The 17,231-nt window shown below is 38.0% G+C and overlaps 1 protein-coding gene across 1 annotated transcript in view; it reads right to left on the reverse strand.

Annotated features, from left to right (window-relative positions):
• Positions 1-2,493: 2,493 nt before the first annotated feature.
• CNTNAP4 (contactin associated protein family member 4) overlaps positions 2,494-17,231 on the reverse strand; it is a 285,401-nt gene continuing 270,663 nt past the window's right edge. The window contains exons 22-24 of the mRNA XM_005894297.2: positions 14,706-14,924; positions 10,621-10,692; positions 2,494-4,809 (exon numbers count right to left, since the gene is read on the reverse strand). Of these exons, the coding sequence (XP_005894359.1) occupies positions 4,616-4,809; positions 10,621-10,692; positions 14,706-14,924 (485 nt within the window). The 3' untranslated portion in view covers positions 2,494-4,615. The remainder of the gene's footprint in view (positions 4,810-10,620; positions 10,693-14,705; positions 14,925-17,231) is intronic.

Raw genomic sequence — 17,231 nt, forward strand, 5'->3', positions numbered from 1 at the left:
ACAGGAGTTATAATGCCCCAGCCTCTCCCCAATTCAGGATTTCTTTAAAGGACCACATTCACAGGGTGGGCTGAGTCTGTTGTGATGGCACCAACCTCTCCATCCACCCAACTCTGCATCTTCTTTTCTCAGATGTTGACCTCTACATTCAGTTCAGTTCACTTCAGTTGCTCAGTAGTGTCCGACTCTTTGCGACCCCAAGAATCACAGCACGCCAGGCCTCCCTGTCCATCACCAACTCCAGGAGTTCACTCAAACTCATGTCCATCGAGTCGGTGATGCCATCCAGCCACCTCATCGTCTGTCGTCCCCTTCTCCTCCTGGCCCCAATCCCTCCCAGCATCAGAGTCTTTTCCAATGAGTCAACTCTTCGCATGAGGTGGCCAAAGTACTGGAGTTTCAGCTTCAACATCAATCCTTCCAATGAACACCTAGGACTGATCTTTAGGATAGACTGGTTGGATCTCCTTGCAGTCCAAGGGACTCTCAAGAGTCTTCTCCAATACCACAGTTCAAAAGCATCAATTCTTCAGTGCTCAGCTTTCTTCATTACTCCCTAGTAAATTTCCTTCATGACAATCTCTGCCTCAAGAGTTTGCTTCCCCAGAGAACTCAGCCTGTTAGGAATGTAATTAAGAAACACGGAGAGAGCTAAAAAGTGACAGCTAAAGGAGCTGAACATGATACGGCAGGTGATAGGGCAGTGCAGGGCTATTTTCCCTTGTAAGATGTCTTGTACTACTTGAGATTTAAAATAAATGCATGTATCTTAAAATATATTTTAAATATAATACTATAAATAGGGAAGATAATAAAAAATGGTTTCCCCAGAAAAGCCATTACAATGGTGGGTCAGATGGTTTTCCCTCCCACTTTATTTGCATTTTCCAATCGTCAAAACCACGCTCCGGGGAAGTTACTGACACACCATAAGTCCAACTCTCTTACCACATTATGTGCAAACTGTTCATATTTTCTTGCTTCTCACAGTCTTCCTTGTAAACACGCATGTGCTCATTCACATACATTTCAAACACACAGTCAGCTGCTGAATTTTTTCTTCCCTGTTACCACTCTCCATTATCTGAACTTTGGAAAAGTAGAAGTTGAGCAGAACTTATTAAATGCATCTGTAAAATTGTATTATTTAGTTAGATTAATCATTTAGTTGATATGTGGATTGGGAAATCGATCAACAAAACATATTTTAATGAGATGTGCCACCTTCTACCATATGGAAAACACTTGAAGTGACTCAGTCAGATCCAATTCATACTGAGTATTTCATTAAGACTACCTATGTTTCAGTTAAAATATCTCTCTTAGGATCAAGAACCATAAGCTTAATAAATATTTTTTTAAAGAAAACCAAGTCTATTGATGGCAATGACCTACAAACAAAGGTTTATGTTCATTTAAATATGGAAAAGATCTAGAACTAGAACTTGGACAAAAAGGAAACCAAGAACCTCCAAATTTTCTATACCACTAAATAACTATCAAAACTTCATGTCCTGAAGGCACTAATTATCAGCAAAGTGTACAGCAAAAATGAAATTCTTGTCACAGCCTCACCACTTACACAGTACTATTAATATATGTCCCCTTGGGGATATAACCATATACCCTCATATACATGCATCTCAGACTTTTCATCTGTAAAACTAAGATTTTCACACTAAATAATATACCAGTGATCACCAGTTGCATGATGGACTCTGTTGCAAGGATTATTTTTTTATAGACAAAGGATAAGACCACCTGGTGAGAGAGAATCTGGGATGCTTAACTTCTGTCTGGTTATTGTCTGGGTTCTTCTTCTTCTGGTTTTTGTCTTTAACTTACTGTCTAAATAATTTATTAAATTTGCTTTAAAGAGCAACACTGGGGAAAAGATTTTTAAAAATGGAACTATTTCCTAGAGTGGATATAGTTTCTACAAAATTAAGATGTCATTTCCTAGGCGTGACCCTCATTTCATGTGCCATGCTAAGTCCATTTTATTTCATATTTGAATTTAATGAGGTTTGAGAAATTTGGTCTTCTCAAAAGAGAATGTTAATTACATATTGTTTTCATTTGTGTTACTTGAAATAATCAATAAAGAATTTTTAAACGTTTATATTTCAGCAGTGTGTGTTATATTCTTACATATGATCCTATGCATATATATAGGGTTCATTGGCCAAGTTCTCTGCAGAAGTAAAAGGATATCACCCAATGTAAACACAAGTAGCCTTTAAGCAAACAAATGCTAACAGGCAAATTGTTGTTCTCTGGAAAAATGTAAAATCTAGTTCAACTTCCTTGTTACAATCAGGAAACATTTTTGTATATTTTCTTTCATTTCTGAGTCTAGTTAAAAGGAAAGGTACATTATAAATGCAACTTTTGTTAACAATTCATAATAATCATGGGGTGTACCAAAAAGTTTACAAAAGTCACAAACACCAGTAAAGAAGGCATACTTCTACACATCTTTTTACTGTTTTGAGAAAAAAAAAAATCCAGTATAATTCCCTCATTTGAAACTTTTATACAACATCTCAAAATATATTCTGCATTTTACTTCAAAAATGCATTTTATTAAGAAAAAAGAAGGAACAGATTACAAACCAGGGAATGAAAGTCATGGCGTATGATATATCAGTGCGTTTTAATGCCATAATGTTAAACCTAGCAGAGCAGACCACAGAGTACTGTGAGGCTTCACTGTCTATAAGCCTGTCTACCTTCCAGCTCCCAACCAAGTTAACACTGCTACTAAATAACCAGAACACATGTAAAAGATTCAGGGCTGTTACCACTGTATTCAGCTTTGCATGAAATGAAAACTACCATTTTGGTGTTCAACCCCTTGGCGGCTACCACAGGACTTTAAAGAAAAAGAATGCTATGTATCCATATAGGTCTTTCATAAACCATGGTTAAGATTTTGTCAAGCATTTACAGAAACATCAGAATTAATACAGTGCTATGAGAAAGGACAGGCAGGTTTTATAAGGAGAGTTAAGAGGGAAAATAAGGGGAAAAGCATTCACTTTACGTATTTCCAAATTGTTCTGGTGTGGACAAACTAAAGCATCTAATTTTTCCTTGGCAGACACCTGGAAAATATGAGTATAAATGCCAAAGTGCCTTTGCTACATAATTGGCTTGTGGAATTCAAATATAGCTACATGAAAGCATCTTTTCACATGGCCCCAAAGGTAATTACTGCAACAGTTTCATAAAGTGACTGATAATTATTTGAATTTCAGGCACGTATATATCTCCTAATCAGAATGTACTCGTTAGTAAGTTATATTGATTTTTGGTTCTTTTTGAGAAATTTACTCCATCATCATAAATGAGAAGTAACTCAAATGATAGAATATGACATATAATATGCCATCACCCCTTAGAAGGAACACACTTTAACAACTCTACTGGTTTTGCAAAAAAGGGGGCGTGACTGAAGCTTATATTCCAAAAAGTATGCCCTGGAGATTAGTATATAGCTAAATATATACCTGAAGTGGGGGATATAATTTAGAATGAAGAATGGAGCTTACATGTCAAATTGTCTCTTTTTTCTAATACATAAGAAGATGCTCCATGGTATATAGTGAATAGAGATCAAAGAAAAGTGGGTGATATACTTTAGAAAAACAGAATTATAAACCTATAAAGAAAGCTTACATAGGATTTGGGGAAAATATTCTCAGAAGTATATTTCATTTGAGACATTGCAGTTGTAAATAAAAAATAATTCTTTGCAGTGTTAAGAATTGTGTGTGTGTGTGTTTTATCAACAAGTTTACTTGCAAATATTTCACATTCTTTGGGAAATGGGCATTAACCAGGTTCTTAACTACTACCAATACCAAACCATGACAACAAATTAAACAGAAATGTTTTAAAGGCAAGACATCACATACTGATGACCAATGCACTTTCTGAGTCTTGTTACATACAAATTTTATGTTCAGAGCTGGAGCCTTACGCACAAAACCTCATGTTTTCAAAATCATTAAAAACAGTCAAATCGAAATAGAGCAATACAAACAAACCAATGAAAACAAAAACATTTTTCCAGAGTATTGATAAATTGTATTGAATGCAATACAGAGAAAGGCAAAGGGTTTATATACTTTTGGCCACTGAAGATGCAAACACCAGCCAAACAAGATCTTAGAAGCATTTCCAGGTCTATGAATAACACCATGGGGACACCAAAGCAAACACAGCATATGTTCTCAAATAAAGCAAGGTCATTATAGTCCAATTTTGATTTTCACCTCTAACACAACTTAGGTAGCACGTGGTTGAGAGGCTAGCACTACAGTTTTCACAATGAAAAACTGTAGCTCTCAAGTGAGTTAAACTTCTGCTTTAGATTGTATCAGAATGGCTGGAAATTAACAGCAATATCTAATTCTTGTTATGCAGAATGACCGCTGTGGGAAATAAGTCAATGGATGAGGCCTCCTGGAGCCATCTCGAGTCTGGCAATGCGGCAGTGCTGCAAATCCATTGCCTGTACATTCAGTGGGAGAGCTTGCTTTTTGTTCTTTGAGAGCCCCTGGCTATTACATCAGGCTATTGTAATTATACAGTAAATCATCTCTGCCAATCAGAAGAAGTACTCTTTCTGATTTTCATTGACTGGATTTTGTATATTAAGCTCACTTTTCAAAACAGCCTCAGCATTGTCTACATTCTCTGACCTTTTTGCCTCATTTCTTTTGTATAACCTTTTCTGCTGATAAATGCGGACAGCTATGGCAGCGATGCACAGCAAGATAAAGATCACAACAGCTATCAAACCTAGTGAGAGAAGAGAAGAGACACACAAAATCAGAACCGTTGTCCAAACAGAAACTGTATAGACTTCATTGTTTAAGAAGTCACAGTAAAATTATTTTCTACCAAAATCAAGCATCTAGTACATGTAAGTTGGAAATATCAAAAATCTCAGGCATTTCTGGATCAAGTATTATCAAAATATGTTGAGTTTACTTCTGAGTTCTGTCTTATGGGCTCACCTTCATTTATTCTGAATGCATATTATAATGGATTATTTAGTGTATTTGTATATACAATTTTTTTAATAATATATTACTTCACATCTCTAAGTCCATGGGGTCATTCATATTAATACCTAGACAAGTTTAGTTATTTTGAAATTATATAGTAGTAGTAACATCATAAAATAATCAAGTGTGTTTTTAATACTTAAATATGTGAACATTTTAAAACTGAACTTTAGTTGATTTACAATGTTGCGTTAGTTTAAGGTGTACAGCATGATTCCATTATACATATATATATATACACACACATACATGTATCTCTATTATTTTTCAAATTCTTTTCCTTTATAGGTTGTGACAAAATATTGAGTAAAGTCCCTGTGCCATACAAGGTCCTTGTTGGTTATCTATTTTACATATAGTAGTGTGTATATGTTGATCCCAATCTCCTAATTTATCCCCTTAAACGTTAACATTTTAATGAAGTTGATTATCAATAATTTGTTATATCCCTAAATAGCAAGAACAAGTTTTATATGAATAATCCTTACTATGAACTATATTGATCCTGATACACAGATGAGATTATATCTATATTAAGAATATTGACTTTTTGAGACATCTGATTGTAAATAAAAAATTTAAACACCACAGCGGTTAGCTATGCTAATTGGTTACCAATTCTGGCATTATGTTAAGTCAGTTATCTTCAGAGTGAGATCTCTGAATCCTTGATGGTTCCTGGAACATTTTGAGGAGGCCCATAGCGTCGACGCTATTCGTAATAACTCTAAGATGCCTTTCTCACCATGTTGACGTGCCCACTGAGAGAACAAAGCAAGGTTAGGTAGAGTTCCTGGTACCTTAACATGAACTAAGGCAAGGTCACCAAAGTTTCAAAGTGGTCACTGAATTCATAAAGTAAGCAGGCACTGCTCTGCCAGCTTCATTTAAGAATGTCCTTGATGAAGCACTAAAAATTATACATTTTGTCAAATTGTGACTTTTGCCCATAAGACTTTCTCACATTTTGTGTGATGAAATGGAAAGTATCTGTAAAGTACTGATACTTCTCCCGCAGACTGAAGTACGGTGGCTGTCTCTGGAAGAAGGCCAGTGTGAGCATTTCAGTTGAGTTGTGAGCTGAACTAGTTGCTTTTTCCTGTAAAGAACACTGTTTTTCTTGGAAAGAACAACTGACAGATAAACTGTGGTTGTTTTAACTTGGATATCTGGCAGAAATTTTCTCTAAAATGAAGTGAATCTGTCACTTCAAGATAAACAACTGAAAGTGTAGGATGCCAGTGATCAAAGCCAAGTTTTCAAATGAAACGTAGAACTTGGAAAACTGTTGTCTGTCACAAGTTTGAGAGTTCCTCATACTTAGACTCTTCTGGTGAAATCAGTGGCGGTGTGAACATAGTGTTTTCAGATGAAAATAAGTACAACGGAAACAGCAAGGTGGATGGAGTCTCATATCATAAAACAAGGACTCTTTGCTCTAGTTTAAAGTAGGTGTAAACAACTCTGATCACTCCAACTGAAACCAAAACTTCAAAGGTCCTCATCAGTCACAATGGATTCTCGAGTACGTGCTCTGATGGGCAGATTGACTACAGCTAATAATATTGCCAGGGGCTAAGCCGATTTTTGGCTATGACACCCTTATCTGAGAGGGATAGCAGAAACTTCAAAGGTCCTCATCAGTCACAATGGATTCTAGAGTACATGATCTGATGGGCAGATTGACTATAGCCAATAATATAGCTAGGGGCTAAGCTGAGTTTTGGCTATGTCAGCTTTATCTGAAAGGGATAGCAATTCCTTGCTGACAGATCTAACATAAATCTGATAAGTGAATTCTGTATTGAAATCTGAAGAATTTTCTAATGGATATAATTGTTTTATTTTTGTTATATTAATAAAGAATAATTGAAATCAGAATATCCATTTGTTGTCATATATTTTGCCTCTCATCTTAGAAAAGTAATGAGTTGTTATCAGTATTCTATTGCTTGGTTATAGGCCTCTGATTTAAAGAAAGAGATCCTAAACAATTTCAATGGAGAAAGCTGATGAAGTAGGTACAGACAGTAGGCTGTGTCTTAATTGCTGTGTCTTAATTGTGTGTCTTAATTGTTGTGCTGTGCTTAATTGTGTCCGACTCTTTGCAGGTCCATGGACTGTAGTCTGCCAGGCTCCTCTGCCCACATAATTCTCCAGGCAAGAGTACTGGAGTGAAGTGCTCTTTCCTACTCCAGTGGATCTTTCTGACCCAGGGATCAAACCCATATCTCCTGCATCTCCTGTGTCTCCTGCATTGGCAGGTGGATTCTTTACCACCAGCACCAAGTGGGAAGCCCACACAGACAGCAGGCTACTGCAGACAAAATCAGGGATGAGCTCTGGAATGGGTTTGCTCCATGCATGTGATTTATCTCTTGTAATTGGAGATGGTTTATATCCTTTGGCCACCTGATGCAAAGAACTGACTCACTGGAAAAGACCCTGATCCTGGGAAAGATTGAAGGCAGGAGAACAAGGGGACAACAGAGGATGAGGTGGTTGGATGGCATCACCAACTCAATGGACATGAGTTTGAACATGCTCCAGGAGTTGGTGATGGACAAGGAGGCTGGGCGTGCTGCAGTCTATGGGGTCACAAAGAGCTGGACACAATTGAGTGACTGAACTGAACTGAATTAGAGACAGTGTTATGTCAGGGTTTGTTATGTCCAAGAAAAACCTTGATTTAACATGATACACCAGAAAAAAAAAAGGAAAGGAAAAAAGATATTATAGATGAAATATGACTACCTACCACATTCTGCGACATTACTATCTGAAGTTCTGTGTGAATGTGTTTTTATGATGAAATTACGTAGCTTGCTGTCTCAATCTGACCATTCATATCTGTGAAGTCTGACCAGAAACTCTCTCTAGTGTCTGAGTCACCAGTTTTAAATGTCTTATTAAATCAATTTCCCCACCTCACCCTGTTTATTTATTTGTTGTTTATTTATTGCCTTTGTTGTTTATAATTAGAATATACTTAAAAGAAAAAGATTGCCTAAAATGAAGAAAAACAATGCTGAGAGATGGAGAAACAATTAGAATATTCTACAGATTAAATGGATCCCTAACTTTGGAGCTTAGATTACAACCCACTGCTCGGATGCAAGCTCAGTCCCTGCCGTGATCAAAAGAAGACAATCCAGAGCCCTTGACCCTAAAGAAATCTACCACAATGCTGGCAGATGGAGAAACAACTTGCTTCCATTCTAGAATAACACAGAATAACTTATAAACACACTTCTTCCTTTACTCTGCAAATCTTGCCAGTAATCTTTGCCCAAAGGTATGATAAAAAGATTAAATACTTGCTCTAACATTGGCATGACTACACATAACTATGTATCTGCATCTCCCTATATTCACTGCTCTATTTATGAAGCTAGAAAATCACCTAAAAGCACCATTATTGTTGCAGAAGCAGGCACCAGAAAGAGCACCACACTCGGAGAGTTGGAGAACTCAGGTTTATTATGCCAGCAGGCACAGAGGAGTTAACAATCCAAGCTCTGAGCCCCGAACAAGGGGTTACGGAGTTTTTATAGGCAGACTATAGTGGGCAACAATAGCTGCTAATAGGCTGGTTTAAACTAGGGGGTTTTGCACGCGTGGGAATAGCGGTCAAGACGGGGAGGGGAATGCCTGACCTTACAGGGACTGGCATGATTAAGCAGGTTTGCAGGGGCTGGGCAATGGCAAAGAGCAGGACAAGGTGCATGAAATAAGCTCCGGTTCCTCGTATTGTAAGTCCCCACTTTCCAAGACTACGTGACCTACATGATCCAGACTTTGCAAGGAGCAAGCTGAGTTACAGAGGCAGAACGAGCAGGAGGTTATGTGAAATTTTAACTTTTCCTCTTCATTATGAGACCGAGACAATTTGTTTGACAAATAGGAGTCCCAATTTGAAATGTTGAGCGCATTGCATTGATAAATGGTATAATTTTAAATTTAGAGTTTTTACCAGTTAATGTTTTAATGCTATATTAATATATTTATTTTACACATGCAGATTTTAACTACTCTTCTAACAGGGTGAGGAGCCTATTTTATGCATCTTTAATTTATACACCATTAATTTGACAAAAATAAAACAACTGAAAAAGCAATGGGGATTTTAATATTCTTGCAAATTTTGATCAGTACTATTCTGTCTAAATAAAATTCTATGTACTTAAAGGAAGCTGATGTCTACACAAGTAAGGGTGTAAAAAGTAGAGAAACAAATGGATCAATTATAAGCCCACATAAGCTGCTCAAGAATATGTCTAATCACATTACTTGGCAATATAATAAAATAATTGCTTACTTTCTATATCATTTGCAGAATATGGAGAAAAGGTGAACCATTTAACATTTCAATAATCTGATTAATAATATTCTGAAAACCATTAATCAGGAAGAAAAAGGTTTATGTGGGGGCTTGGTTTTGAATAAATTATGTCTCAGAGAATATGCTGCTCTACTGCCAGGAAGATATATTTAAATTTTTTGGTGCTAATTTTGCAATTTAAAATAAGTAATAAACCACTTTTATTCCATTAGCTTAGTATTTGATAAAATGCAAATACAACTGTAATATTCATTGAGAAGGGCATCTAAACCAGGAAAATAATCCACTTTATTAAGCATTAAGGCAACAATAAACACATGTTTTTAATGTTCATCTCAGAATTTTCCAACTTGCTACATAAATTCTTGCAGAAGCAGTGATGTGTCCAAGAAACCAAAAAATGACACTTCCTTAAATACAATCAGAACACCCTAGGGAGTGCAGATGGCCATTCTAAAGCTAAATGATATTCATTATTAGTACTATGTCCTGCTGCTGCTGCTGCTGCTAAGTCGTGTCAGTCGAGTCCGACTCTGCGACCCCATAGATGGCAGCCCACCAGGCTCCCCCGTCCCTGGGATTCTCCAGGCAAGAACACTGGAGTGGGTTGCCATTTCCTTCTCCAATGCAGTTGTGTCCGATTCTTAGCGACCCCATGGACTGCAGCCTACCAGGTTCCTCTGTCCATGGGATTTTCCAGGCAAGAGTACTGGAGTGGGGTGCCATTGCCTTCTCCGATGTCCTAATAATATCTAATACTAATACTTGAGTGTGGTATTTCAGTGAAATTATCAATTATTTGTACTGGAAATCTCCAAGGAAGCTGCAAATTTAAGAAGACTATATGACAATCCAATACAAATAATAAATCACCTTCCTGACCTCAGGATTCAGTGATAACTCTTGGGACATGTACAGATTCTTCAGTACTGTCTGTTCAGTGTCCAACTCTTTAGGGACCCTGTGGACTGTAGCCCACCAGGCTCCTCTGTCCATGGAATTTCCCAGGCAAGAATACTGGAGTGGGTTGCCACTTCCTTCTGCAGGGAATCTTCTCTACCCAGGGATAGAACCTGAATTTCCTATGTTGGCAGGCGGATTCTTTACCAGCAGCCCTATAGTGTCTATAATGCTAAATATTCACCATTATTAGGAACGATATTAAGTACCGAAGAAGAGCTCATTCATGCTTTCTGTTACCTCCAATGACTGCAGAGTCACTTTTGATTGTCTTCGTGAGGGGTTCTCTGTCATCTCTTGTTCCAGAATGATCTACATTAAAGGACAAAAAAGAGGGGAATGGGGGTGATATAGGAGAGTAAAAAGAAGACTTTTTAAAAATTCATAAACAGTTTAAATCAGAAGAGAATTATAGAGGTCAATGTGGAATGTCTGTAACTGTAAACTTATGCAATACCCACATGCAAAGGCCCGTATGAATAAGGAATTGAGAATTGAGAATCTAAAAAAGAAATGGGAAAGAATCAAAGGTTAAGTTCATAGCAATACAGGCATACCTCAAGAAACAAGAAAAAAGTCAAATAAATAACCTAACTCTACACCTAAAGCAACTAGAAAAGGAAGAAATGAAGAACTCCAGGGTTAGTAGAAGGAAAGAAATCTTAAAAATTAGGGCAGAAATACATGCAAAAGAAACAAAAGAGACCATAGCAAAAATCAACAAAGCCAAAAGCTGGTTCTTTGAAAGGATAAATAAAATGGACAAACCATTAGCCAGGCTCATCAAGAAACAAAGGGAGAAAAATCAAATCAACAAAATTAGAAATGAAAATGGAGAGATCACAACAGACAACACAGAAGTACAAAGGATCATAAGAGACTACTATCAGCAATTATATGCCAATAAAATGGACAACGTGGAAGAAATGGACAAATTCTTAGAAAAGTACAACTTTCCAAAACTGGGCCAGGAAGAAATAGAAAATCTTAACAGACCCATCACAAGCACGGAAATTGAAACTGTAATCAAAAATCTTCCAGCAAACAAAAGCCCAGGTCCAGACGGCTTCACAGCTGAATTCTACCAAAAATTTAGAGAAGAGCTAACACCTATCCTACTCAAACTCTTCCAGAAAATTGCAGAGGAAGGTAAACTTCCAAACTCATTCTATGAGGTCACCATCACCCTAATACTAAAACCTGACAAAGATCCCACAAAAAAAGAAAACTACAGGCCAATATCACTGATGAACATAGATGCAAAAATCCTTAACAAAATTCTAGCAATCAGAATCCAACAACACATTAAAAAGATCATACACCATGACCAAGTGGGCTTTATCCCAGGGATGCAAGGATCCTTCAATATCCGCAAATCAATCAATGTAATACACCACATTAACAAATTGAAAAATAAAAACCATATGATTATCTCAATAGATGCAGAGAAAGCCTTTGTTTGAAAATTCAACATCCATTTATGATAAAAACCCTCCAGAAAGCAGGAATAGAAGGAACATACCTCAACATAATAAAAGCTATATATGACAAACCCACAGCAAACTTTATCCTCAATGGTGAAAAATTGAAAGCATTTCCTCTAAAGTCAGGAACAAGACAAGGGTGCCCACTTTCACCATTACTATTCAACATAGTTTTGGAAGTTTTGGCCACAGCAATCTGAACAAAAGGAATTCAAATTGGAAAAGAAGAAGAAAAACTCTCACTCTTTGCAGATGACATGATCCTCTACATAGAAAACTCTAAAGACTCCACCAGAAAATTACTAGAATTAATCAATGATTATAGTAAAATTGTAGGATATAAAATCAACACACAGAAATCCCTTGCATTCCTATGCACTAATAATGAGAAAACAGAAAGAGAAATTAAGGAAACAATTCCATTCACCATTGCAACAAAAAGAATAAAATACATAGGAATATATCTACCTAAAGAAACTAAAGATCTATATAAAGAAAACTATAAAACACTGGTGAAAGAAATCAAAGTGACACTAATAGATGGAGAAATATACCATGTTCATGGATTGGAAGAATCAATATAGTGAAAATGAGTATACTCCCCAAGGCAATTAATAGATTCAATGCAATCCCTATCAAGCTACCAACGGTATTCTTCACAGAGCTAGAACAAATAATTTCACAATTTGTATGGAAGTACAAAAAACCTCGAATAGCCAAGCTATCTTGAGAAAGAAGAATGGAACTGGAGGAATTAACCTGCCTGACTTCAGGCTCTACTACAAAGCCACAGTCATCAAGACAGTATGGTACTGGCACAAAGACAGAAATATAGGTCAACGGAACAAAATAGAAAGCCTGGAGATTAATCCACGCACATATGGACACCTTATCTTTGACAAAGGAGGCAAGAATATACAATGGATTAAAGACAATCTCTTTAACAAGTGGTGCTGGGAAAACTGGTCAACCACTTGTAAAAGAATGAAACTAGAACACTTTCTAACACCATACACAAAAATAAACTCAAAATGGATTAAAGATCTAAACATATGACCAGAAACTATAAAACTCCTAGAGGAGAACATAGGCAAAACACTCTCCGACATACATCACAGCAGGATCCTCTATGACCCACCTCCCAGAATATTGGAAATAAAAGCGAAAATAAACAAATGGGAAATAATTAAACTTAAAAGCTTCTGCACAACAAAGGAAAATATAAGCAAGGTGGAAAGACAGCCTTCAGAATGGGAGAAAATAATAGCAAATGAAGCAACTGACAAACAACTAATCTCAAAAATATGCAAGCAACTCCTGCAGCTCAATTCCAGAAAAATAAATGACCCAATCAAAAAATGGGCCAAAGAACTAAATAGACATTTCTCCAAAGAAGACATACAGATGGCTAACAAACACATGAAAAGATGCTCAACATCACTCATTATCAGAGAAATGCAAATCAAAACCACTATGAGGTACCATTTCACACCAGTCAGAATGGCTGCTATCCAAAAGTCTACAAGCAATAAATGCTGGAGAGGGTGTAGAGAACAGGGAACCCTCTTACACTGTTGGTGGGAATGCAAACTAGTATAGCCACTATGGAGAACAGTGTGGAGATTCCTTAAAAAACTGGAAATAGAACTGCCTTATGATCCAGCAATCCCACTGCTGGGCATACACACTGAGGAAACCAGAATTGAAAGAGACATGTGTACCCCAATGTTCATCGCAGCACTGTTTATAATAGCCAGGACATGGAAGCAACCTAGATGTCCATCAGCAGATGAATGGATAAGAAAGCAGTGGTACATATACACAATGGAGTATTACTCAGCCATTAAAAAGAATACATTTGAAGCAGTTCTAATGAGGTGGATGAAACTGGAGCCTATTATACAGAGTGAAGTAAGCCAGAAAGAAAAACACCAATACAGTATACTAACGCATATATATGGAATTTAGAAAGATGGTAACGATAACCCTGTATACGAGACAGCAAAAGAGACACTGATGCATAGAACAGTCTTTTGGACTCTGTGGGAGAGGGAGAGGGTGGGATTATTTGGGAGAATGGTATTGAAATATGTATAATATCATGTATGAAACAAGTCACCAGTCCAGATTCGATGCATGATTCTGGATGCTTGGGGCTGATGCACTGGGACGACCCAGAGGGATGGTATGGGGAGGGAGGAGGGAGGAGGGTTCAGGATGGGGACACATGTATGCCTGTGGTGGATTCATTTCGATATATGGCAGAACCAATACGATATTGTAAAGTTTAAAAATAAAATAAATAAAAAGAAATCTAGGATAGCTATAATAATTTCAGATAAAACAGACTTCAGAATAAAATTATTATCAAGGATAATACATAAACATATAAAAAAATAAAAAATTAAAAACCAGTTTTAAGAATCCATTTCAAATACTTATGGCTGTTTCATGTTGACGTATGGCAAAAACCAACACAAGGAAAAGTGAAAATGTCAGTCGCTCAGTCTTGTCCAGCTCTTCGGCCCCATGGACTGTAGCCTGTTAGAGTCTGTTCATGGAATTCCCCAGGCAAGAAAACTGGAGCAGGTCATCATTCCCTTCTCCAGGGGATTTTCCCGACCCAGAGATCAAACCTGGGTCCCCTGCACCGCATGCAGATTCTTTACCATCAAAGCCACCAGGGAAGCCCAACCAAGACAATATTGTAATCATCCTCCAATTAAAAATAAATTAAGGAAAAAGAAATCATATTGGGAATACGCCACAAAAACATCAGAATATTTTAACATTCAGTGGATATACTGCTTGTGACTGGGTACAGGAAAAGCCATACACCACCTGCAAAGGAGTGCGTCCTCTCCCTCGATGTGGCATCAGTGCCAGCCTGGGCCACACAGCTGGACTCCGTCACGTGTCCCAAGACGGTGATGGGGGCTGGGCGGCTGGGCTGCAGAGCGGCCTTCAGCGGGGCCACGTGGCTGACCTGCACAGCAGACAGACAGCCCAGGAAGCCCTGTGCGCCCGCCAGTGCTGTCTCCTGGTCCACATCGCTGTGTTCTGTGAAGCCAAAGAGACGTGGCAGTACTGATAACAGAGAAGTTGCAAACAGCCAATTGCACAGTGCAATAGTCCAAGTCCTGATGATGCAGCAGCAATACGTACTCAGCTACTAAATTCCTTTTGCTTTTGTCTTTATTACAAGACATTCACTAAGTCTTTCCACAACTACTGGTGACATATCCCAGGTTAATGAAGACAAGTGTTTAAGCATGGCTAATTAAATACATTGAGAGCTCTCTGGAAATCATTAAAGCTTCTACAAGAATGGGTCTGATAATGAACTGATCTGGGTCCTGCAGATATTACGTAAGAGGCTGTATCTCAAAGCCATTAGGGACTCTACTTCTTCATGTCCAGCAGTGAAAACTCTCACCCCCCATGCTGCCTTTACTCCCAGTTTCACTGTCCACCTATCACTCAGACCGAGACAGTGTGCATTCCCTATACCTAGATAACCCTTCCCCATTTTAATGAGCATTGGGTTAATATGGGACTACTACGGGGCAGAGATTGGTTTGAATGTCAAAATATTAATTCATAATTTTACAGTGGAGAAGATATTTCATGCTTGGCAAGCATGAAATCTAAACAAGGGGCATTAATTGTAGGTTTTTAACATTCAAATGGTATCAGCCTATGATGCATCCACCCACTCAACAAGATCATAAAACAGCAGGATTCCTCTTTCCTCTGCTGCACATATGTGGACACCAACATTTGCATTTTTTTCTCTCTTTTTAAAGTGAAAGTGTTAGTTGCTAAGTCATGTCTGGCTCTTTGAGACCCATGGACTGCAGCCCGCTGGGCTCCTCTGTCCATGGGATTCTCCAGGTAAGAATAATGGAGAGAGTAACCATTTCCTTCTCCAGGGGATCTTCCCCACTCAGGGATCAAACCCATGTGTCCTGAATTACAGGCAGATTCTTTACAGCCAGAGCCATCAGGGAAGCCCTTTTAAAAAACTAATAAAATAAATATTGTATTTATGAATGCTTATTATATGGTAGGCACTATTCTAAGGAATTTGATTTGCATGTTTGTGTTTAACTCACACAGGACTCCAAAATCACTGCAGATGGTGATTGCAGCCATGAAATTAAAAGACATGTACTCCTTGAAAGGAAAGTTATGACCATCCTAGATAGCATATTGAAAAGCAGAGACATTACTTTGCCAACAAAGGTCTGTCTAGTCAAGGCTATGGTTTTTCCAGTGGTCATGTATAGATGTGAGAGTTGGACTATAAAGAAAGATGAGCACAGAAGAATTGATGCTTTTGAACTGTGGTGTTGGAGAAGACTCTTGAGAGTCCCTTGCACTGCAAGGAGATCCAACCAGTCCATCCTAAAGGAGATCAGTCCTGGGTGTTCATTGGAAGGACTGATGCTGAAGCTGAAACTTCAATACTTTGGCCACCTGATGCGAAGAGCTAACTCATTTGAAAAGACCCTGATGCTGGGAAAGATAGAGGGCAGGAGGAGAAGGGGACGACAGAGGATGAGATGGTTGGATGGCATCATCCACTCAATGGACATGGGTTTGGGTGGACTCTGGAAGTTGGTGATGGACAGGGAGGCCTGGCATGCTGTGGTTCATGGGGTCGCAAAGAGTCAGACACGACTGAGCGACTGAACTGAACTGAGCCATGAATAACCTATTTAAATCACATAGACAAGACCCTTTAGGTTGAGAATTTTAGTGATTTGCCTGAGGTTACTCGGCTGTTGGCCTCATGCACTGGACTCTAGGCCTGTTGGGTTCTTTTGTTTATTACTGACACATTCTTTTACTCTGCTTATATCCTCTGTGGTATTTTTTATTTTTATTTTTTTACTTGAGAGCTATGCTTGAAATGACTCTGGGCAACTCAATTCTGATTGAACCTGTCTGTGCTATATCAAGGTTTTTGAAGAACACTTCCTTTTGTTCTATTTTCATTCACATTTTATGCCTTTAAAAAAAATACTGATTAGATATTTAGCATCATGAGTATCATACTATATTAAAACAATCTGAAAATTAGAGAGATTATATTACCTTCCTGTTGTGCTGGGGGATACAGTATTCAGACCAAGGCATTCCAGCTCTGGAGGCTGTGTTTTTACCACCAGGCTATCCTGCGTCTCTGCACAAGGAGCCCTGAGAGGCATTCTGCTGCTCTGTGAGCACACAGGAGACCCTCAACACCAGCATCTGTTACACGGGAGGTGCTTCATCACCTTTGTGTGTAAACCAAAGAACTAACTCAGTCCCACCACACAGCAGCCACCCATTTGAACAGATGGAAATACATTCAAACATATA

Source organism: Bos mutus, chromosome 18 (assembly GCF_027580195.1).
Source record: "Bos mutus isolate GX-2022 chromosome 18, NWIPB_WYAK_1.1, whole genome shotgun sequence".
Lineage (NCBI taxonomy): Eukaryota > Metazoa > Chordata > Mammalia > Artiodactyla > Bovidae > Bos > Bos mutus.